The sequence below is a fragment of the Neopsephotus bourkii genome, unplaced genomic scaffold, assembly GCF_033783945.1.
Source record: "Neopsephotus bourkii isolate Nb327-2 ecotype Australia unplaced genomic scaffold, CSIRO-AGI_Nbou_v1 NB_845, whole genome shotgun sequence".
Lineage (NCBI taxonomy): Eukaryota > Metazoa > Chordata > Aves > Psittaciformes > Psittacidae > Neopsephotus > Neopsephotus bourkii.
Genome location: NW_026901341.1, coordinates 3,389,669 through 3,413,668, shown reverse-complemented (window position 1 = coordinate 3,413,668; position 24,000 = coordinate 3,389,669). Strand labels below are relative to the sequence as shown.

The 24,000-nt window shown below is 40.2% G+C and overlaps 1 protein-coding gene across 8 annotated transcripts in view; it reads right to left on the bottom strand.

Moving 5' to 3' along the window:
- Positions 1-23,265, bottom strand: part of KIF16B (kinesin family member 16B) — a 141,035-nt gene extending 117,770 nt beyond the window's left edge. For all 8 annotated transcript variants that reach the window (XR_009725888.1, XM_061356269.1, XM_061356271.1 and 5 more), the window contains exons 1-4: positions 23,134-23,265; positions 7,055-7,124; positions 5,939-6,052; positions 1,691-1,807 (exon numbers count right to left, since the gene is read on the bottom strand). Coding sequence is in view for 7 of the 8 variants with exons in the window: in XM_061356269.1 (XP_061212253.1) it covers positions 1,691-1,807; positions 5,939-6,052; positions 7,055-7,124; positions 23,134-23,180 (348 nt within the window). In the remaining variant the exon portion in view is untranslated. The remainder of the gene's footprint in view (positions 1-1,690; positions 1,808-5,938; positions 6,053-7,054; positions 7,125-23,133) is intronic.
- Positions 23,266-24,000: the final 735 nt, after the last annotated feature.

Here is a 24,000-nt window from a genome sequence, read left to right as displayed (position 1 = left end):
CAAGTTTTCTTACAGCACTATAGTCTCTCTGACAGGGCCATCAATTTTCAAGCATTTAACTTGGTGGCTGAGTATATTTTATACACGTTCTGTACAAAGCCAGATTAAAGTATTTATGTATCATGGCAAGAAGATTAGACCTTTATTATTGAATAGTGTCAAACAAACTTCAGCACCTATTCATTTGCAAAATGCCTTGATGATTACAGTCATTATATATAGTGAGGCAGCCTCATAAAAATGTCACTTTTATAAATTTCTGAAACAGAAATCCACAGCTAGGTCATAAGATCTTTTCTGGTTACAAAAGTCTATTTTGTTAAGTATAAAGCTACTTATTCTGTGACAATGGAAAGGGAAAGGTTTGCAGTTAATTTACTCTCCTAAACTAAAGGAGGTGCAAAGTGGCCAATCTTACATTTCAAAAGTGATCTATCTAAGGACAGACAAGTGGCAATATTCCCCTTTTCAATTCTGCTGGAAGAAGACATGATGTATTTTTTCCCCATGATCAGAGAGTGAAACCTATAGAGGTTGCCTGGCAAACAGGCTTCACCAGCCAGCCTTTTTTGAACTGCTCTACTTCCAAGAGTTTAGTGGGATCTTTCTGTCCTTGGACAGGCATGGAGATAACTGCAAGAAACTACTCCCATCCTTTAGTCACAAAATGTCAAATACTCCTCCTGTCACATTTTTCTCTTCCAGGGTCTATACTGAAGCACTCAACAAGACTTAATCCTGAAAACTGAACTTACTGCATCATCTCACCATGGTTTGCTGAAACTTACATTTACCTGCTCTCACCCTCCTTGTACTCCTCACTTTCGCTAAAAGGGGTTAAGGACCTATTTTAATCTTCTGACCCTTCAAAAGACATCTATAAAACAGATTCTTCAGAAAGGGTTGATCATTTGCGTTCTCAAATCAGTATCTTCTTTGCTTGCAAGCTGAGCATAGAAAATCAGTAATTACATTTGAAATTCTGGGGTTGGTTTGTGAACAAAAATTATTGCTTTGTGTCTAACACCGCAGAGCGTCACTTAAACACACTTTTCCACCTAAGTATCTACCTATAAAAGAAGCATCTCCTAATTACTACTAGAAGGTATGATACATGATGGGTCAGTAGTATATGGACAGGATCAGTAATTATTCCATAAGAACATGCTCTTCTAATAGCATAATTTCAATTCATTCGTGCAGAAGGAAAAAAAACCCACCTACTCAGTTGATGTGGGGTGAGCAGCAGACACTGTATTTCTCTAAAGCTTTTGATTCTGTTTCCCACAACCTCCTCCTAGAGGAACTGATATGTTATGGTCTTAGAAAAGTGGTCCGTGTGGTGGGTGGGGAACTGGCAACAGGCTGCACCCAGGGGGTGGTGGTAAATAGCTCCTTTTTCAACTGATTACCCAGAGAGATGGTGGATGCACCATCCCTGAAGACATTCAAGACCAGGCTGGAAGTGGTTCTGGGCAACCTGATCTAATTGAAGATGCCCCTGTCCATTGGACTAGATGGCCTTTGTACGTCCCTTCCAACCCAAACTATTCTGCGATTCTAAGTTTCGGCTGGACAGAAAGTTGGGCCATCTTGTCTAACCCATGCTTCTACCAAGAAAGGTTGGATCAGATGATCCTTGAGGTCCTTCCAACCCGATATTCTATGATTCCATGACAATACAACATACCGCATTTCCCATCATGGTGTAGGACTTCCCAGATCCAGTCTGGCCATATGCAAAAACACAAGCATTATAACCTTCAAAAGCAGATTTAAGCACATCTGTACCCAGATTTTTGAAAACCTGAAAACAAAGAAAGTTTTTTAAGACAACAGAAGCTTGGGGAAAAAAGTTGCCATCAGTCCAGCATGGTAAATATTAAACAATAAACTACTGCAATATAAGCTATTGACATCAACCAATGACATTTACTAGAGAACAGGAAATTAGTACTTCAAATAAAATGCTAAATTTTACTCCCATACTTAGTTTACAGCACTGCAACGATGTATTTTCTACTCCCCTTTCTGACAGAGAGCTCCTTGACACAGAATGAAAAATGTTACCTTCTTTTTATAGCTTCAGTTTCTTTCAGCAACCTCAAGTACTTCATTCCCTTTTCCTTACTGTTAATATCTCCTCACTTTTTGTATCTTTGCCAGTTCTCCACGTTCTACAAATACCCAGCCCCTTCTCAAAGGAAATGTTTCAGTGATCTTGTCAGTTCCTTGTGGTTTTGGAGGGTTTTGGTTGGTTGGTTTTAGGGTTTTTTTGCTTCAATCAAGTGCAAGAAAATTACTCATTTTCTCCGTATTTCCTCCCTAACTGGCTTTTATATACCAATACTTCTTAGGCTGGCAAATGTGTTTTCCATATGGTAAGTGACTCTCCTTCATCAGCTAGCCCCTTCCCTTTTGCACTCAACATTTACAAACAGGTAACGATCCCTCCTCCACATCCCATTATATAGGAGTCTGTTCTCACCTAATAACTTCAGCTCTCACCAGATGCTTTCACAACCTTCCCCTGTAATATTGGTTCAAATATCCCTCCCAGATTCCTGACCTTTCGTTATCATTACCCCTCATTTCCAGTCATACCCCCACTGGCCCACTGGGCAAGGAGTAACACATTTCTCTCAATGAAAATATTAACCCGGGTCTCCAAATCCAGAGATGACTTTTAAAAACCTCATAGATGTTTCACATAATTTGGCTACTACTCTGCAGTATATGTGGTTTAAATTAACCAGGGTCTGCAAGTCACTATTAATACTGAATGGCACATACAGTATAATCATACACTCCTCCCTTGAAGGAGTGCTGGGCATTCGCTTTAATCATTAATGCTCAGTTGCAAGCGTGTCTTTGGAATACTTAACTTGACCTTCCCTTGAGCAAAGGAGTTGCAATGCTGTAATCAGTCATACTCAAAAAGGAAGAGTATAAAGATCAGCTAAAGCACAATTTCCCTTTCACTTGTCATTTGAAAAGTGGCATCTTAGTTGAATTCTCCCCCGTAAGTAACTACTCCTATATTTGCCCCCTGCCCTTTTCCCTTTCTTTATGTCCATGTTTTTATCTCACCAAATCTTTATAAACTACTGCTATGACATTTTCCCTTTAAATATTTGTCTGTACCTTGCAAAGTGATTCAAGTTAGTAGTCAGTGTTTTCTGAACACAGAGGCTTAACACACAAGGTTGGAAGAAAAGACATTGTTAGGATGGGACTCTGACAGAACCAAATGGCTGGGATACTGGTCTGTCACAAAAGGGCAGCAAATACCAAAATTCTACTAGTTTCTCTTCCAAGAATACAAAGTAAGTAGCTTGATTGTAAATTGCCACTCCCACTCTGATTTTTGAACACTAAACCACATCTTGCATCTAAAAGGCATATTAATGGGGCACAAAGTATTAGACAGACTTCCACCTATTATTTTTTTGCCTTTCAAATGGAAAACTGTAACAATCATGAACAAAGCGCACGAGGCAACCACATTAACAACAATCAAGATCAATTTTATTCCATGGCAAGATGAGTATGAATGAAAGACTCCCTTCTTCTATGCCACTGGTGCAGTAAACTGGAAATTCTGCAGCAACTTGATAAGAGCTTAACTACAGTCTTCCAATTAAATATGAAATGAATAACACCAGCAAAACAATAGCTTGTGCAGCACTTGTTTAAAAATTGCACTCCCATGGTTTGAAAACTCCTTTTGTTTTCAATGTGCTTCACCCATTGTAATTAAAGCAATGCTTGACCCAGGAGCACCAATGTTTTTGTGGCTGAGAAAGCTCACACTCTTACTAGGAAGGATGAAGGAGGCAGTCTGGGGTTGTGAGACACACTGTAGTAACAGAATATTGAAAGTGGACATCTAAACCATGTTTAGGATTTATTGTTACCATCTTATTACTACAAACCATAAAGCTCACGGCTTAAAACAAACAAACATTACTCAAGGCTGCTGCAGCAATCTCTGTATGGACATTTTAAGTTTTACTTTTTCTCTATAAGCTCCTGACATGGGCAAGTGATGTTGCCTCAGTCTGATCCACCCTGAAATAGGCAAAAGGGCACCAATATGGAAAAACTTAAAATATGAAAAAAAAAAATCACTTTTATATGCAAATCAGACATATCCAATACACGTTGGATATCCATTTATACTAATTCAAGTTTCTTCCATTCTTCCAGTGAGGTCTTGTCTAACATAGCTTTCTAGAAGCATCTGAAATCACACAAAAAGAAACTGCTATCTAAAAGATCCAAGAATCATATACTCATAAACCTAAGCCACAATTGGTACCTAAGAAGAATTTCTGTAACTACTTTAGAGTACATTTTGCAGGCTTCTCCAAACATGCAGATACATCATTAGTACTGCTTTATGGAGTTGTACTCATCTCTACCAGAAAGAACTCTGAATACAGTAATTAGTTATCATAGAACTGTATGCATTTTCATGAAACTAAGTAATATTAAACTGAGATCCTAATCAACTTGTATGAGAAAACTTAAGGCAACCTTCTGTTGCATCTGCAGAACCACAACCAAAGTCCCAAGCTTCAACAGAGCTGAAAAATACATGATCAAAACTGCTTTAATTAAAATAAATAACTCAATCTCTGCCTGGTCAGCTTCAAGCATTTGCTGAAGTTCTAGTGAAGCCACATTGCCTGAACTGCCTGCTTAAAAGCATCCACAAGAAACAAGGGTTCCAATCATTGCACTCAAATACTCTGCTTCTCGAATTATGATATTTCTACATCAATGCCCCAATAAATGCGTAATTCTTGACATTTCAGACAATACAGCAAAACCAGTGCTACTTGTAAGAACATCGTCAAGAATTAACAATCCAGAAAGTTTAAGAATATACATGATCAATTTTTTTGATTCAATTCTAACCGATAACTCAGTGAACTAAAAAAGACACTTTCAGGAAAAAAGAGAACTTAATGCTTACACTGATGGTTAAATAGAAATTTCAAGTAGAAATTCCCTATCAAACAACTATACCCATTATATATAATGGCAAAGCTTGTTCTTCTCATAAATATTTTAAAATAGCTTTAATTTATTGCTTATTACTGTTAGTTTTAAATCTGAGGCTTTTTAGGATTAGCGATACCAGTCTCCCCGATTTGCGAGCATACAGAGCACATCTGGTATATATCCAACTGCCTTACAGCATATTCAAAGCCTTGCATTATTTTAAGGGGAAAAAAAACCATTCTCACTTGAAGCTTAAAGCATCCCAAGTTCCAAAAAACAAAAAAACAAGGTAACAATCACGAAACACTTGAATTTTACTCAATAAATTTATTTGGAAATATGAAGTAGCAAAAAAAGGTTCAATGTTCACATGAAATGCAAGGTCAGGGAGGGTCTATCTGTTCACCTGAACAATGCCTATAGCTCTGAGTTTGATTTTCTGAGTGTGCAGGAAGAAAAGCAGGTTTGCCCTTCCCTAAACTGAATACTCAAAGGAGGAGACTGCACAATCTTCAATGTACACCAGGACTTTTGGACAAAAAAAAACCCACTCCTACTAGACAATAAAAATGTTTTGAAGTGAATTAAAGATATAGCCTCGTTTCTCAAAAGTGATTTCTTTCAAAAAAGCTTTTCAAAAGCAAATTTAGTGCTCAGAGAATTCTTCTAACTTGACCTTACAAGCCAAATCAAACAAGAAAACTAGAAAGAAGGCATTTAACCTGCTGTACTAGAAAACACAGCACTTCATGTTAGATAAGCTCGAAAGAAAAGAAAACAAAGCAGAATTCAAATTCTCAGGTACCTAGGGATTTTCTAAATTATACAAGAAGCACTTCCAAGGGAAGGACGTTTCAAAGACCGCTTTCAAGCCAAAGAAAAAGAAAAGGAGGGAAAAAAATCAATTATAAACATTCAGAAATCCTACCATTTCTTGACAAACAAAGCTGGGACTTTTACTGTCTGCTGAGAAATAGGAAAAATCATAGGTAAATGTCTTAGTTCTTTCTCGTCCTGTATCTCCAGTACCACCCTCTGGCACCTATTTAAAAAATAAAGAAAAAGAGCTGGTACAGTACATCCTAATGAAGTATCTAGAAACATTTTACAATAGATAATCAGAAAGCAAATTTAACAGAAGGCTATACACACTTAGAAACCTGTACAATGACAGGTTAGCCTATTATTCCCACAGTGAAAAAATTAACAACAGATACACTTCATCATAAAGGATAGTCACGTCACAGGACAGCACAGCAGGAATTACTTGGATTTAAGCTTACTGCTCCTAACGCCACAGTACATTTTTGTCACCATACTTATGTTCAGTTAAATCAGTCTTGTGTGTGCAATTCAGATTACAATAAAGGATTACTCTATGCATATAATTAATAGGAGCCAGAAAGACCTTTGCACTGTAAACAGGATTTCATCGTGGAGCCATAATTAAAATGGTATTACTTACATGCTGCTTAAGGTTATCCTCATGCTCAAGACATGACAACTAGCACTATATTTCAGCAATATGCACTGCAATCTGAATCAATCTAAACAAACTACACACCGAAACCCATTTTCACATATTTGTCATTGGAAACCATCCTGCAAAAATCTATTTGCTGTGCATGATTTCCCTTGCTGACAGAAATGTTAAAATATACCATCAAAATATGATAGCAAGTGATGGGTACTTTGGGTTTACTTCGTTATCATGGGAATTCAAGAATTCTACACATAAAGCAAAGGTTTAATAGCTACCAGGCGTGTACCTGTCTTCTATTGTTGGCTTTCATCTTCCAGCTAAGTAATGACCGGAGTGATAAACCTTAGAAAAACCTCCAAGATACAGCCTACAGAGTGGTTTTCAGAAAACTCCAGTACAGCAAGTTAACACTTTAACCTGCTTCCCTGAAGAATTACTTCAACGCTGTACTTTAAGAGCTAAGGACTGTTCTTCATGGTACAGTGAGGACCACTCTTTAGTCCAGTCTTATTTTGGCAGCCATTCAGTTCGGGCTTCCTTCTATAAATTGTGTTTACTCACCTTTAAGTTAGTGATTGTCGTTTTGTTTTTTTCCATTGAAATAATAAACTTTGCATTAAGGTCTTTCTCCCTAAACAAAACAAAAAAAAATTAGAGAGACTTGAATATGTTAAAACAAACATCACAAACATCCACAGTCACATTTCCACTTGACAGGTTGCTTGACACAGCCAACTATCAAGTGAATTCATTTTTATTTCATTTTCCTGATTGTCGTGACCAATGTTTATGTATTGCTATGGGATATAATTGAAGTACTTGGGCTTGTCTCCAAATCCCTTCAACTAGAAACAGAGCAGCAGCTTGGGGAAACCTGCTTCAGAAGTTTGACTCTGCAAGTCAGTTACATGGTTTGTTCTTAATTTGACGTACTCTGATCCAAAGCCCAATGAAGTCAATTATGTGGCTCTAAGGAACTGCGAAAGAGAATGTTGCAAGATACACCCCAGCCTCTTACCACCAGCCTTGCAGCAGGAGTTCCCATTTACCCATACAGCGTAGGTAACAGGGACTAAACATTGAAACCACAAAAGAGTATTTTAAAACTCTCTTAGAAATGAGGCACTGAACGTATTTTTTGAGCAGTGCTGTATCATAGCAGTGCAGGAGAGGACTCTGCTACCAAGGGAGTGCTACACAGGTTTGCTGCTTCCCAGAACACAGGGATTCCAGGAAGAAGTCCAGCTGTGCAGCAGTGTTTTCATGCACTCAAATCTATTTCCCATCAGTTGTGTCTGTTTTCAAAACTCTCATAAAAAAAGCTTAGTGTCTAAAACGAGCACATACCAACTTGCTTGCTAGAGATGGGATTTCATTATAGTTATAAGAGTAATACCTTCAGCATAACATCTCCTGTGTTATGAAAAAAATGCACAGGAAAAAAGAGCCAGAAGAGGAGGACTACTACACACATCACACAAAACCTTGCTCCCCAAATGCTAACACACATGCCTGTTCAAAAACCATCTGCTAAGTCACCCAACAAACTGGTGTGCCTGACTGCTGTGAAGGAGAGGAGAGGGCTTTAAAGCGATAAAGTGCTGCTCTACCATATTGCACAGTATCTCAGTGATTATTGGATATCTGCTTGCACCAACCAAAAATGAAAAGGAGAAACTTCCTAGTACTAGGAGACCCACATTCAGGATTTTAGCATGACATTTTCTTCCTTGTGGTGCACTAGATCACCCAGCTCTATACTGTGACTGTGCACCTATCCTCTATTCACACTGTTTTCCAGTAGAAATGCTAAAGAAAAGCAAAATCCATTTTAAAAACTACTTTAATGAATAAAGATTAGGCAAATAAAAGTGCTTATTTAAATATCATGGAATTATAGAATGGTTTGGGTTGGAAGAGACCTTAAAGATCACCTAGCTCCAACTCCCCTGCTAAAGGCAGGGACACCTTCCACTACAGCAGGTTGCTCCAAGCCCCATCCAACATGGCCTTGAACACTGCTGGGGATGGGGCAGACAAAGCTCCTCTGGGCAACCTGTGCCAGTGTCTCACCACCCTCACAGTGAGAAACTTCTTCCTATCAAATATCAATACATTATTTTTAAGCTAATAAAATAGTTAACTGTAATGATTTGACCATTAATTCTATGTCTGAATTTAGATTTACCATAAAAAAAATCAGAGTCATGCCTTAAGAGATGCCTCTTAGACACTTCCATGTCACCCTTATTAGCTTTTACTAGGTTTTACACTTAAGAGACTGAAATCCTAACATACAGCTATGGGTAACAGATACAGTAATGGAGAAGAAGTTTTCAATGATATTTTTAAGTAGGAAATAGATTCTGGCATCGCAGTAACACAGCCTGTAGATGGCTACTATTCATCCTGCTTCCTCAATAGTGTCTACCTACCTGTAACTATATGCTCAGCAAAGGTGTAATAGGTAATGTGGTCCAATTAAATGGTCTATCTCACTACAAAATGTGTTTCAAATGTTAATTTCTAACCTACTTCCTCTAGAAAGTTTGGGACGACTCTCAACAGGTTGAAGTTTGAGTCAGAATTACTGCTTTTTTTGTCTTGATTTCTTCATGCTTGACGGGTATGAGGGGAAACAATACCATATGTCAGTGTTTTCTTTCCCAGACATAGCCAGCTCTCCATGCTATAAAACCTAAAGCTACTAAATAATCAAAAACTGATACAAAATGTTTTAAGTCTAACACCCGTATATGAACTGAGAAGCCTAGAGTCATCACTTTGGGAGATAACACTGATAATATTACTAAATACTATTAAATAAGGATTTAAAAGTAAAAAATAGAACAAAAGGGGTGGGGGGAGGGAGAAAGCCCTTGTGAGACACCAGCCAATAAAAAAAAACCTTATGAATAGAATTTTGTTTTTTTTGTAGGGAAAGGAATAGGGAGAGGACAATCTGAAACTGGAGTACAATGATCAGAATGAATAAGCCAACCTGAGAAAAGTGAAAGGAATTAACAGGACTCAAGTGCTAAAGCTTCATTTTAATGAGACAGCTAAGTATAATGTACACATAAAGGGCTTAAGAGGATCCCATAAAAAAGTAGTTGCCTGCATGAGGCCAGTTATTTCCAGGCACTCACTCAATGCAGTTCAGCAAGGGCTGAATCCCTTTCAAGCTCCACCTTAAGCAAAGATTCAGGCTGTAAAGAGCTCTCTTGCAGCACTGGGTACCCTCCTGAGGCCTTTCAGAGCTAGCAGAACCCTACTGCAACAAACTGCTCCTCCAGCATCCATAGGAACCACTAAGCCCTACCTCAGCCCAGAGACAAGCCCCACTTGCCCCTGCAAGTTCCAGCCCCCTCCCTCATCACAAAGCAACATAAAGGGGCCGGCTGCCAAAACAAGTTCACAATTAATGTTTTCATGATTTAAGAAACATTGCTTCCCTCCCAGGCCCAATCTGCTCACACAGCAGTGTTCAGGGACAGCCTCCAGGCTGTTCTCGCTGCTGTTTCATATACCACGTGGAGTTCCAGGATCACAAGGGAAGGAAGCTCATAACCCGTGATCCTGTGGCCTCTAACCAAGCCACAAAGTGATCAAACAGGCAAGTTTCTTGGCACAGACACCAGGAAACAATGAGCTCACTGCTCTTGTTAACTCTCTACTATTGCTAAATTCAGACAGTCACACAGCAACTAATTTCAAGAAGGAGAGGGGAAAGAAGAAAATTTTAAAAAGGGGAAAAAAACTTGAAAACCTACTTTGAATAATACTGACACTTTATTTTAACATAAATAACACCAACATTAGTACCAAGACAGGCTTAAAAGAACTAGTGTCTTTGTCTTGTAATGGGACAACTTGAAAATGGCTTACTTACGCAAAGTTACAATTACTTATCTTCATCACAATGGGCATGTGGGTCCCCCAGATTGAAGAGGATTCTGCAGTTGTATTAACACACAGCAGCTTCATGGAAGAAGCTCCAATACAGATATCTCTGCGTCAAGTTTCTTTCTCTCCTTCCCTTATATTCCCTATTTTCAGGGCAAAGACCAGGGCAGTTTTTGCACCTCCATGGGCATCTAGTCAAAACCAATGGCAGCCAAATTTTGGTAGCACCTCCAGATTTCAAGGCAACTTTCAATGAGCCCTGCTCTTTATGTTACTTACCCAGTCCTCCACAAGACTTTCTGAAGATCCTCCCACAGAGAGAAAGGGAGAAGAGCACAGAAAAGCTCAAATATAAATTAACAAGGGAAGCTTTAGAAAAATCCCTATTAAGATGTGTTTGGTCTTTTGCCATGTTCATCTTTAATTCCTTCCTTTAAGGTCCTCCAATGGAAGGTTCAGTTATTTAACAAGTGGTTTTTTATTAATCCATTTTGAATTGTCCAGACACTAGAGCCTTCATTATAGCTTATCCCATTAGAAAATCATCATATTATGTTTTCCATTAATTTGGTACTATGGGAATCAGTTGTGACTATCATAATACCTGTCAGACACGACTAGGAATAGAACACAAAGAATGAGACATACTTCATCTGGGGCACAGGAGGGAGAAACCAAGACGGACAGGAGAGAAAGTGCAGTTTTCACAAACAGTGTTTCAAAAGACCACTTCAGCAAACCTCCCAGGATGGACAGACAAGGACACAGGCACCACCTGAACTGCCTGCAGAGCACCTCTGCATCAAAGCAGAAAATGGGTCTGTAAAACATACTCTTGGAAATTCACTTCACTGTAGACATCTAATGGACCTTCTATGGGAAAAGGATTATACTGAAGAGCAGATGTGTGATTTTGCTTTTCAGCTACTCAAAAACATAGCTTGAGCACTTGTAAAAGCAACTCAACCATGCTCAATGGCTTTTCTTTTCAGCAAAGTGCCTGTTACTTCTTTTGTTCACATTTTAAGCACAATGTTACAGATTTCCTGTTTTATCACTCTGCTTGTTCACTACCCAGGTGTATTTCTGGGGTCACAAAATGAAAGCATAAGGGCTGCTTAATGACCAGGAGAATTCAAGGTAGATTTAACTGAAAAATAAGCACAAAGTGTGTCAGAGAAGGAATTTGGTGTTTTCTTGTAGCGCGGTAACATACTAACTGTACCTTTGCCCCAGTGTCCCATTGACCAGGGACACCTCCTTTGTCCGAGTAACTCTTGAAAGAAGAACACTCAGTTCAAACATATGCTTTAAGAAGTCAAACGAAAATTCTCCTACACAAGAAATTCTTTGTTACTTTCTATAACAACAAGAAAAGTAAAGTTGGTGCAATGTGAAATATCACACAAATTCTCCTTCCTATCCAAAGGTTTTTCTCTAGTTTTGTGCTTTGGAGTTTGTTTTTTAACTTCTTCAGTGCTTACCAATTCATTTTGTATAAAGTACACTATTTTTAAATGTGATTCCATATCTAGCTGCAGTTAAAAACATAAATCTGGTGATTCGTATGTAAAACATATTCATTATCCTTTGGGTTAAAGTCATTTTTTCCATAAATACCAATTACAAGTAGTTTCAATGTAACGTTGGCTGAGACCTAAAACAAGAACAAGTCAAACAATCCAATTTTAACACAAGATTCTGAGAATCCACTGTGGTTTGAGTCACTTGCACTACATGATCACACTGTATAAAAATCACAGTTGTCTGCACAGCAGGGTGATTGCCCAGCATATCCTGAGCTCAGAGTGCCTGTTGCTGTTGACTGATACAGCTACAAGCCCATAAATAAATGACTGAGGCCATGTTTACACTAATTAGTCTAAAAGTTACAACTACACACTGTAAATCAAGCAGCACAACTGCAATCAGATGTCCTTCAGTCTCGGTTTGAGGGAAGGTTCCTACATGGATCCTCTGATAGCTGATAAGGGCTGCAGCCTCCCCCTCTCTCAGGGGAGCTCTGCAGGCTCTTTTACAGCCACCCATTTCTCCGAACAACATCTTCATTATCATCGAGGCCCCTATAAGCTGTCAAACCTGGCTGACATCGGCCAACAGATTCAAAGCTGCCAGATGAGGCTGGATGGGCTGACAGACGGGCTATGCCATCTCCCAAGTTTCACCTCAAGAAGACAGACAAGAAAACAGCAGAAAAACATCCTAGGGACTGAAGAGAAAAGAAACAGCTTTCTATGGATACGACTGTGATTGTGTCTGAGAGAGAGAAAGAAACTGTGCACATAATTGGTACTTTAAGAGAGAGTCATGCTGTAAAGCACATTTTTGTGTGGGAATAAGGTTTGCTGTGATAAATGTAATCTTACTGATTTTCTAATGCAGACTTATAATGATACCCACATTGCCTTTTGTCATACAGTTAAATGGGAGATTCTGCTACTCCCAGAGCTTCCTTTGTAGTGCAGCTGAAACCAGAATAATAAATCCAGTGACAGAGAATGCAGAAACAAGGGAAAATCTTGTACATCTCATCAGAAATATTCCCTAAATTTATATACCAGCACGGACACCTCAGTTCTTATATCATAGAATCACAGAATTATAGAATAGTTAGGGTTGGAAAGGACCTTAAGATCACCAAGTTCCAACCGCCCTGCCATGGGCAGGGACACCTCGCTCTAAACCATATCATATGAAGGACATACATATGAAGGACAACCTAGATTAAATGCCTTTACCTACAATACTGAAAGGCAGCAGTTTAATCTACAGCAATAAGGCTTTGCTGGAAAATAAACAAGGGTGTCCTTGTACTACCTTCTGTCAAATGATATCTAGCTTTTGCGGGGGGGGGGAAACTATGCACACCCATAGTAACACATACACACTGGTCACTACATTAAACCATGTACTTGACCTGCTTTTTAAATTTGCACCTTTAACAATATTATAGGTAGACTTCACCTCCCAACAGCTCAGATCAGGATGGTGGGCAGCCACCTAAGGCAATTTTAAACCCCTCAGCAACAGCTAACTTTAAAAAGCTACTGTATCATCCATGCATAATAACCTGAAAAATATTTACTCTTCAGTGAGCAGACCACCTCAACAGGGACTTTTCTGCTTCACCTGCACAGATGGAGCATTGAACCAGACTCAGTAAGGGTCTTACCAACAGGAACTTGTCCTGCATAGCTAAGTTTTAAGATACTTATGTGATCCCCCTCTTACACATTTCTGATATTGGCCTTTAATGTAGCATATGCCCATCTTTGGCAGAAGCAACAGAAAATACAGCTTCAGATATGACCAAGTTGATCTGAATTACAGCCTGGAGCGTTGTTGTAACTATCACGATGCTATAAGGCTTCTCTAAGACTCCTGGATTTTACTTCACATGTATTTTAATATCTTGTTTCTTCTGATCTGTTCTTTTACTCCTGCTATCGCAAGTCATAAAGATAGCATTGACTTAACATCCTGTGTACAGCAAAGTACAACTCAAAGGAATCGCACTGTTTACCCGCAGTTTCTTTGTCTTTTGGGGCACGAGGTACTCAAAATTAGAAACACAGGGAAAAAAAGAATTGTGCCTGACCTCACAGATCTATTATCCCCTCATAAGGCTGCTGTTCTGTCACCCTTTTCCTCTATTGAAACACATAGGAGCCATCTGGACTGAACAACAAACTACCTCAGTTACCTAAGTACAAGTATCTTTCAAATATATAAGTATACAGAAAAAAATGATGGGTATACTCCAAGTTTCTTTATCTCTCTATTGCTTTTTATTCACCATATAAACTCTTTGAAGAAGAGTCTTCATAAAGGCACTATTTGAAGTGTCTGAGTCTTCAACAATAGGAGCTTCTGCTCATCAGCAATTAAGATACTGAGTGCCATGTACGCCCTTTTTCTGTTAGATAACTCTGAAAAACCCTCTCTCAATAAATAACCCTGGCTTTGTGTTCATAGCTACTGCAAAACAGAGGACTTTGCTCTTCAATTCAGTCAGCTGTTCTTACCAACAATACCTGCTTTCAGATACTCAGACCTTCAAGAGTCTTCAAGTCCAAGAGCTCAGTTAGGTTAAAACAGCTGAGTGCTAATCCCATTTATTTCAAACTGGTCTTAATTTCAAATAAACAAAGCCTGAGAAACCAACAGGCTCACCTTCCTCTCACATCATTTCAGCAGGAAAGCTACTATACAAAGAAACTCATTACTTTTTTTCTCTGCTGGTTTCTGGGAGCTCTCAACAAAAAGCTGAGTTTAAAAGTATTTTCTAGTTCATCATTTTCGTGACGTAACATGCCAAGGTAACCTGACAATGTATTTGATAATACTGAAATAAAAGAACCAGGAAACGCTATTAAAAGCTAGGTTTTTAAGTCTAAATGGTTAAGACTGTACAGTTTGGGGAATTAGAAACTGTAAATGTGGCCAGTTTAATTATGCTGCCCCACACATACCCACACTGCCACTGTGCTCTGGCCCCACTGGCACTGGAAGGTCTTTGTTCTTCAACACTAGGGAGGAGGACAGACAAAACAAGGTAGTGATTGTGACAGATCCCACAGGCCTGAAAAACTTTTGAAGCATTTGCATGAAAGCACTAAAAAGGACAGAAAAATAAGCACATGTAAACTGAAGCTATATGTGGGCTTCCTGAGCTCTGCCAGTCCCACCCATTAACTCTTCAGTTAACCCAGTACACATTGCTGAAACTCCTTAGAGCTCCTTCTGCAGCAGTCAAGTCTGCTCCAAGATCTGCTGCTCATCAAGACAAGAATAAAGCTGGTGGGACTCTCTCTCCCTGTTACACCTTGCTTGGTACATGAAAATGGCAAGATCCTGCTGCATACCCTGTTTATTCTCTTTCCTGTGTATAAAGCTGTGCAAAAACCACAACAGAGGAAGTCAGAGCTAGAACCACAAGTGCAGGAGCTACTTAAAACTCACCCAGACCTGGTCTCACCTTCCCACTCAAGCCAGATTGTTTCCTGTAATGAGCTGCTTCTTCAAGCACATTAGCTCTTCCCAACTGCCTGGGTTTTCATTTCCCTGGGGAAGACTTTTCCACAACCTGCACTATCTCATTTCTACTAATTCCTTAGACACATTTAAGCTGATTCATTATAAGCTTCATCCCATTACTTCCAAGACGTTATGGAGGAGCAATAACTAAATATTTAACTCCTCTTTTCAGCATTTAAGCCCCATAAATATTTCAACATTTGTATCTCCTAATCTATTCCAGTAGTTGTAACACAGACTGCACATGTATTTTTTTTTAACCAATGATTCCCACAATTTTTCTTGATATTTTTTCAACATAATTCAGATAATGATGTTCCAGAAACAGAACTTTAGAAGATATTGACTAAGGGGCTTGATGGAGGAAACACAAGCCACAGCTTCAGTGTTCAGCTCAACAATGTATTTGTGAACAAGAACGGCACTGTGATTGTAGCACGCTTCTAAGTTCAAATTCATCAGTTTTAAGCAGAAAAACTGCAAAGATTAACCACAGAGGAAAATGGCAGAACAAAAGGAGAAAAACAAACCACTGATGTCCAAAGACCACACAGTTTAGCACAGGTGTGAAACGCAGGAGAAAAAAGCCACCTGAGAGTGCCGACATTCTCTACTGCTTGTACCCTGAAGTTTCAGTTTGCTTCAGCACTACTGACATTTGCTATTGTGGAAAAGGCTAAGGAGAGGCCAACAAGTTTTTCTAGAACATCCTGACCTGTGGCATCCAAACTGCCAGCCATCCATCAGCCTTGGTGTTGGATTCTCTATTTTGCCTTTAACTTCTCATTTTAGCAAAGGCCATACTTGCATTAGACACCACTCCTTAACACAGCTGTCCAATACAGCATTTTACCACCCCTTAAGAAACACATAGCTAGACCATCTGCAACTTAAACTCTTCATGAGAGCAACTGTTCTGCTTTACATTTGCGATGTTCTTCTTAAACTACTGAGTAAAATAACTTTGGCATTTTTTCACCCCCACCCCATGGCTGCTGCATCTTCCATGTAGCCAGGCCAGGACTATTTATCTACCACTCATTACCCTTATGCCAAAAAAACCTTAAAACCCAACCACCTCCCATGCCACTATACTGATTATAAGACTTACATCCCCTCTTACTTATTCTTGCCACTGACAACCAAGACTTTTCTGTAAGTCTGCAAGGCTCTTCTCTGTTTTATTTTCCTTTCTCCTTTCCTATTCATTATAAGTTTGAGTCAACGCTCTGCTGTGAGCAAGCTGTCACTTCTACTTCATTTACTTCAGCAACAGGTTCTCCAGCCTTTTCTTAATTTTTAAATGGTCTACTTGCAGCCTTATAACATAGCCTACTACATCCCTTTCTTACATATATGATCAATGTAGATATCATTTAGAGGAGCCTCACAATACATAGTACCTGTGTTTCCTAGCAAACACTGCTAGCTCAATTGCATCCTTCAGAACTACAACATCAGCCACATCTACCACCACTGAGATTTTTGAGGGTATTTTTCCATACTTACAAATGTTTAGGTCACAATTTATTGTTGGTACCCGTGCTAACAGAACACACATTCTTGCTATGCTGAACAAGCAGATCCCTCCTCCATGCTGGTCAAGAACAGCTCCTTTAGAACAGGCACACGCATGCCGCCCATCCACCTCTCCTGTCTTCTCTCTCAAAATCCTACACCTTAAACACATAGCCATACAACAATAACTTCATTTTACTTATAGGGAAACACAGATCAGATTCTACACTTCTTTCTCACAACTGAACAAGCAAGTGTGCTCTCTCATGTCTGGCAGCCTCACTGTGCTGCCAAGGCCAAATGAGTGAAACAGCCCACGCAAGAACCTAGCCATGCTCCCTGGGTATCACCAAGCCACTGCCAACTATAATCCATCTGTTAAAGCACATCCTCACTCAGGTCACACAAAAGGCAGTGATTATTAAAGGGAGGTAGTGTGTGCATCCTCATGCTCACTTCTCTGGTCCTCCCTATACTAAAGGGCCTCTCCTGAGAAGGTGTGCATGACCATATTGTAGAATAAAAACTCTTTCTACTGTTTGCTCCTTTTGAAGAGATGTGAGAGATAGAAAATAAAACCATTTCTTAGCGCACCTTACATAACTAAAAACACTTTCACATCAGACTTCAAGTTCTCTTAGTATCAACTTTATACAATCCAGGAATTTGGATCAGAGCCTACACCTTCATGGTCTGATCCAATGCTAACACACTGATGAAAGTATGAAGGTTCTTGTATATACACATATGTATAGCTTGCTTCCAGGGAGAAAGGTGCACCTGCTCTAAACACTTCTCCAAAGGGAAATGACCTCCAAAGGGAGGTCATTATATGGGTTCAAGGTTCTGGACCCAAAATATGGCAAGGTGAAAAAGCCACATTCAGAACAGTTAGCTTATCTTGCCAACCCAGCATCAAAGTAGATTTTTATTTGATTCAGACTCACCCACTCACCAAGATAAAGGAAAAGGCAAGAGAGAGGTACGCTCACCCCTGGCACGTCAGAGCCTCACCTATCCTTACAGGTCTTTCAACTTCTCATAAGGAAATTGTATTGATTATAAAGCAAATAACAAGCACCATTATGAAAACAGGAACTTCAAACAGTTAACATAAAAAACAGCAAACTCAGCTTGCTAATAAATGGCTTATCCTCATCGGTACTGTAGTTGAGAAAGTGACAGTATTGCAACACTTGGCCATATTTAAGCTCTGGGTTATCTTTCTGCTATCACTCTGGATGCTGCTTAAAAGCTACAACCAGTGCTCAGAAACAGATGCCACAAAAATTTCATCATGCACTTCAGAGACAAATATGAGATTTAACTACGGGTGTCCTTGCTTGTAATCACTGCATCTTTTCTTACTCTACCTGTGTTACCCTGATGTTATACACATTCTGCGAAAACACTCTATAAATTCATGAAAATGAAAAATATACACAGTAATCTATATTTTAGACACAGCAATTCATCATGAGCCAGCAATTCATTCCCCTCTTCCCTGCATCAGAAATTCCATAATATAATATCCACATATGTCTCTTGCTTCTCTTGTCAATTCGAAAAAGCATGGATAGTTAATTATAATTTTTATACTCCCAGTAAGCCCCTACCTAAATCACTTGTAAACATCCTGAATGGAAAGGAAGACTCCAGCTGGATCTTTACTGTTTACTTGTTTATCTCTTTCTGCTGCTATAAAAACAATCTAGTCACATGTTCCTTGTAAAATGAAACAGCTTATTTTATATCCCTGTCCTTTGCATCACCATATTCATTTGAGCTGTTGAAAACTCTGCTGTTGATACTGAGGCCTGGATTGTGCAAGCAGTTATTTTTGAAAATCATGTAATGTTGGTCCTAATTTCCCTCAGGTCCTCTGACACCAACTCTGCACACAGAGGGGTTACTTAGACTTATGAGCATAACTGAGAAGTGTATTAATGTAAAACCAAGAGAGCTAGCCTTACATCTAATGAATAATCACAGAGTGTATTTGTGGATTAAAGCATTGGCATGACTTTTAATCCAAACAAATCCCAGAGTCACACAAAAGCCTTGTCTAAGCAATAAAACATATTTTCCTCTATCTCCCCACTATCAAACATAAAAGCTGTTAACCTTTATGTGGTAACTGTGAATAACTGTGTAACCACATAAAGCACTACAGCCACAGACACAAGTTTCTGCCAGCCCCATCAGTCACTTCTGTTTCGAGAGTGAATCTAAGGAGTGTGTGCACACAGGGTTAAAAATCGATCACTTAAAACTTAAACCAAATAGGAATTTTGGTTTCATTTTATTGGAAATAAGAACAGAGCTATAAGAAAGTCTACACAGCTCATTTAAATAAACAGAACCAGAAAGAGCACTGGATAAGCACAGGGAATGAGAATTTACTGCAGTGCAAACCCACGTTCTGATGCCAGCTGCATCCTCTGCAGGTGAGGACAGCATAGCATTTGTTCAACCAGTTAAATACTATGCAAACACAAGAAACAAATTTAAAAGGCTAAAAAAAAAAAAAACAAAAACAGAAAAAAGCTTGTTTTCCTTTATTACTTTGTGAATTAAAAGCCAAGTAGAACAGAGTAATCAGGTGTAAGAAATGAAGGGGCACAAGAATTAGTGATAGTATCTGAAAGAATCAAGTTAATGTTTCCTTCATTAAATATCAAAACATTTTTTCTTATTTAGCATACGTTAGATGCTTTTACCTAATTGACAAAACAAGTATAAAAATGCTTTTCCTGAACACTAATTGAATTCTAGTTTTCATGCAGAGAAAACATGACATAAAATAGAAGAAAAAATTACTCCCTCATTCTTCTTAAGACTCTGAACAGATGAACACAAACCAATGTATTTATTTCAATGGTGCAGATGCAGTGCAAAAACCAGAGAGCCAGAACTGGGTTAGGCTTAACAGGACCCCAAATATCTCACGCTATACAGAAGACAGTGACTAGTAACCAGTAACCTGAAGTCATCTATTGAGTAAGTGATCACGAAGGTGCCTCAAAGCTGATTACACTTCTCTATAATCCCATCATTTTGCCCAGGAAATGACCATGCTGAGGAATGACAGCATCTTGATGAGAAACTGCATTTTGTGGGACCAAATATAGGATTCTCCAGCAAAGTCCTCCAAATGATAATACAACAAATGAACTCTTCTAGTGACTGTTTTGGAAAATGAACCTTAGAAGTAATGGTGACCAAAACCATTAACTTGCCCAAACAAAATACATCAACCACCCAACCTCACCTCTCTGCAGATTAATACTCAATGAAGAAAACACAGTCTTCTGTCAGCTGGCAGGTTTTTAGCCACTTTCTAGAAACATTAAACCATAAGCACAGACTGAAAGGCTGTCATTGCAATTCATCATTGAATCAGGGGAAACCAAAGGACAGACAGAGACTCGCCAAGTAAAAGAATTTTCTAAGTTCATGCTCATGACTGGTTTCAAAGCATAACTGTAAAGCCCATCAGACATAACTTCTCTTATGTTATCCAGAGATATAGTCAAACATCTCTAGTGTAACCTCTGTGTAACACGATTTGGGATGTTAACTACTTTACGAACGGTCAAGGGCTTTGACAACTGCACCAAAATGAAAAACTCCTTCCAGGTCAAGTCAGAGAACAAGAAGACTAAAAATAAATCACAGCAGGAAAAAAAAAGCTAAGGTTTGTCACCTAAGCAATGGAACAGCAAGTAATCCTTAAACAATAACCCCCTCCCTAAACAATAACCCCCTCCCTATCACATGATTCATTCCAAGATGCATGTTCATGACTTATTACACAATTAGCAGGGCTATGACACCACACAGTGCAACTGCTCTATAATGCAGGAGTCTTACCATTAACCATTCATTAACTCTGTCTTCTCTAATTAAAAATGACTCATGGAATAAGCTGTGTTATATGATTAAGCTTTGAACAAACCAAAGCTAATTTAGAGAGACACAAAATTAAGTTTAATTCTATACAGGATCATGCTAAGGATTTTGAAAACAAGTGCTGCAGAACAAACATCTAAACTGGAAAATTCCTTGGAAAGGAAGACCTTTCCTCTGTAAAACGCTGCAGTGACCCATGAAGAGGAAGAAAGCATGGCTGAGAGAAGATAGAGAATCGTAGAATGGTTAGGGTTGGAAAGGACCATAAGATCATCTAGTTCCAACCCCCTTGCCATGGGCAGGAACGCCTCACACTACACTATGTACAAGGGGAACTGATACAGTCAAAATATGATTATTGCTCCTGGCCTTTGGTTCACCATACCTTCACTACTGCAATAGGAAAAGCTCTTAAACCCTCTAAATCTTACAGTCTTTAAGATGAAGACATTAAGACGTTTTACACTACACAGCACATGAGTCCAGCACTGACTGAAGGAAAGGAGCACCACTGACCCCAGCACTGCTCCCAAACTGCAGTACCGGTACCACACCAAACAGCAACCATACCTCTGAAAAAGATCGAGACTTAGAAGCAACTTCCCATAACACTGATTCCAGCTTCCTGGTATTTTATAAACATCAAGCACCATCCCATAAACTGCAAGGTTTTAACAACTTCAACTGGCAGGCTCTACCCAATATGCTTATTTCCACAGTCAGATGATTACTGGTTTTCAGAGTAGGTTTATGCAGAGATACTCACTGTTAAAGACCACTTTTTTACTGCTGTGACCACACCAGGCCTCCACCTGCCCTGGTCTTTGGCTCCCTCTTTTCCATCACATCACAATTTCCATAGTTTTCTAGGTATGCTCTGATCCAGCTCTATCCAAGTTATCCTCCCATGTGCAATACAGGCTCAAGGTGTAGAGTCATTGTGGTACATTTTTACCATGACGTTCGCACACTTTAACTCACACTTTATCAGTTGGTCTAGCACAATCACCAGCCCTTTTCTGCCATCTGCTTTCCATTTCCCTCCCTCTTCTGTCTCACCAGATCACAGTTCTAACCCACAAACAAAACTCCAGACTACCAACACACTACAAATACCAAGTCTTACCAATACCTGGAAGACCTGCTGTCAGAGAAGGAAAAATCAAGTGTTTATATGGAATCAGTTTAAAAATGTGTAAGAACTATGTGGTCAAACTCAGGGGTGGAGCAGGAGGAAGCAGGAGGGTACGATGAGATTATTCACCAACCCTAACCTCTAACCACTCAACTCCATCAAACTGCCTGAACCACTTGAAACCAACCTGCAAGATTTTCCCCTTCCTACCTTCATCAACTTTATTTTTGTTAGGTTTATTTCCCCACAGACACTGAAAAAAAGGCATCAATTGACTGATTTCAGAACCTGGTTAATTATTATTAGTATACCTGCATCAGACCAAGTGAAAGGAGCAGTGGGAGCCTGACTAGTTCTTGATGCTTTTAGAACACTTTTCTTTTTAACTGGCTATGTCATTCCAGAACAAGAGAAGTCAGATCACTGCCAGGAGAATTTGATTGTTTCCTAGCATATGGTTCTTAAATGATATCATCAAAACTTAACTCTATCGTTAAGTTATCGTTGGCTATTATGCACTTCTTTCACCAAAGAAAACAGTGTTTCATTCCCAGACCCAGCTCAGGAGGTGGGTGGTAAACTCCTGTCACTATACTAAATGAGGCAGACTGCTTCTTTTATACTTTGAGGTTGCCTACTAATAACCTTCATCGTAATGTCTCCTCCACAAACTCTGGTGTTGCAAGCGAACCCGATAACAACCTCTCTGTTCCAAGTAGGCATAAGTGATTGCAGTTTATAGATGAAGCAGTTTGCCTTCACAGTCAGAAGCCGGCTGTACACCCGTGCCAGGCCCTTGCCCCTCAGCAGCTTCCCATCTTCCCCAAAACAACCTCTCTGTCACCATAAAGGGCTCAGCCAAACCCATGCTCCAGACTACGGCACACTGACAGCCCCGGCGAGCCCCACACCTCCCAGCACAAGGGGGGCAGCTCCACCCGAGCCCGCCGGGAGCAGCGGCGGTGCCGGCAGCGCTCCCCCGCGCAGAGCCGCTCACCGGAGCGCCGAGAAGCTCCTGAGGTCCAGGCGGAGCTCGCCGCGAACCTGCCCCGCTGCAAGGGCTGTCACCGTCCGCGCAGGTAGGACACGGAGCTGCCCGGGCCGCACTCACCTGCGGTTCATGGGCCGCACTCGCACGGCCACCTTCACCGAAGCCATGGCTCATCCCTACCGGGCCACGCGGGCCTGCACCTGCTCCAGCTGCCGCCGCCGGTCCGGCCTCGCCTCGCCCCGCCCCGGCCCGCCCGGCCCGGCCTGGCCCTCGCCGCCGACCCGCGCCCCGCCCGCCGGGGCCGAGCGCAGGCCGCCCCCCCCTCGGCCTAGGCCATGTCTCTACGGCAACCGCCGCCCGCCCCCCGCAACGGCCTGCGCCGGCGGGCGGCTATGGGGGCAGTGCAGGGACAAACAAGGTCGCAAGGCGTTGCTCCTCCTGGCCGTGACACCCGCCCTCGGCCGCGCCGGGTGAGGCGGGGAAGGAGGAGGAGGAGGAAGAAGAGGAGGAAGGCCGGGAGTGAGGGGCCTTCGGGAGGAGGGGAGTGGTGGTACCGACATTACTGGGGGTGGGAGGGGGCTTCTGCACAGGGCTGTCCCCCGCGGTGTACAGTTAGTTATTTACCTGTTTATTCATTCATTTATTTATTTACTGGGGGTGTGTATATGGCTAGATATGCATATATACACATATATATTCAGGCACACCCCTATAAATACATATCTTCCCATTATATATTAGAAGATACGTATAGGGATGTAGATGGGGTGTCTATATATCCACATATATGCATATACCCCTATATACACCCTGTATATATCTCACTTTACATACATACCCCTGTATATATGCATACCCCTATACATAGACACCTATATTACCTATATATGGTGGAGAGAGCTGTCTGTATAGATATATGTGCAGATAATGTCCACATATATGTATCTACATATATATATGTCATATATACGACATATCGTACCTTTT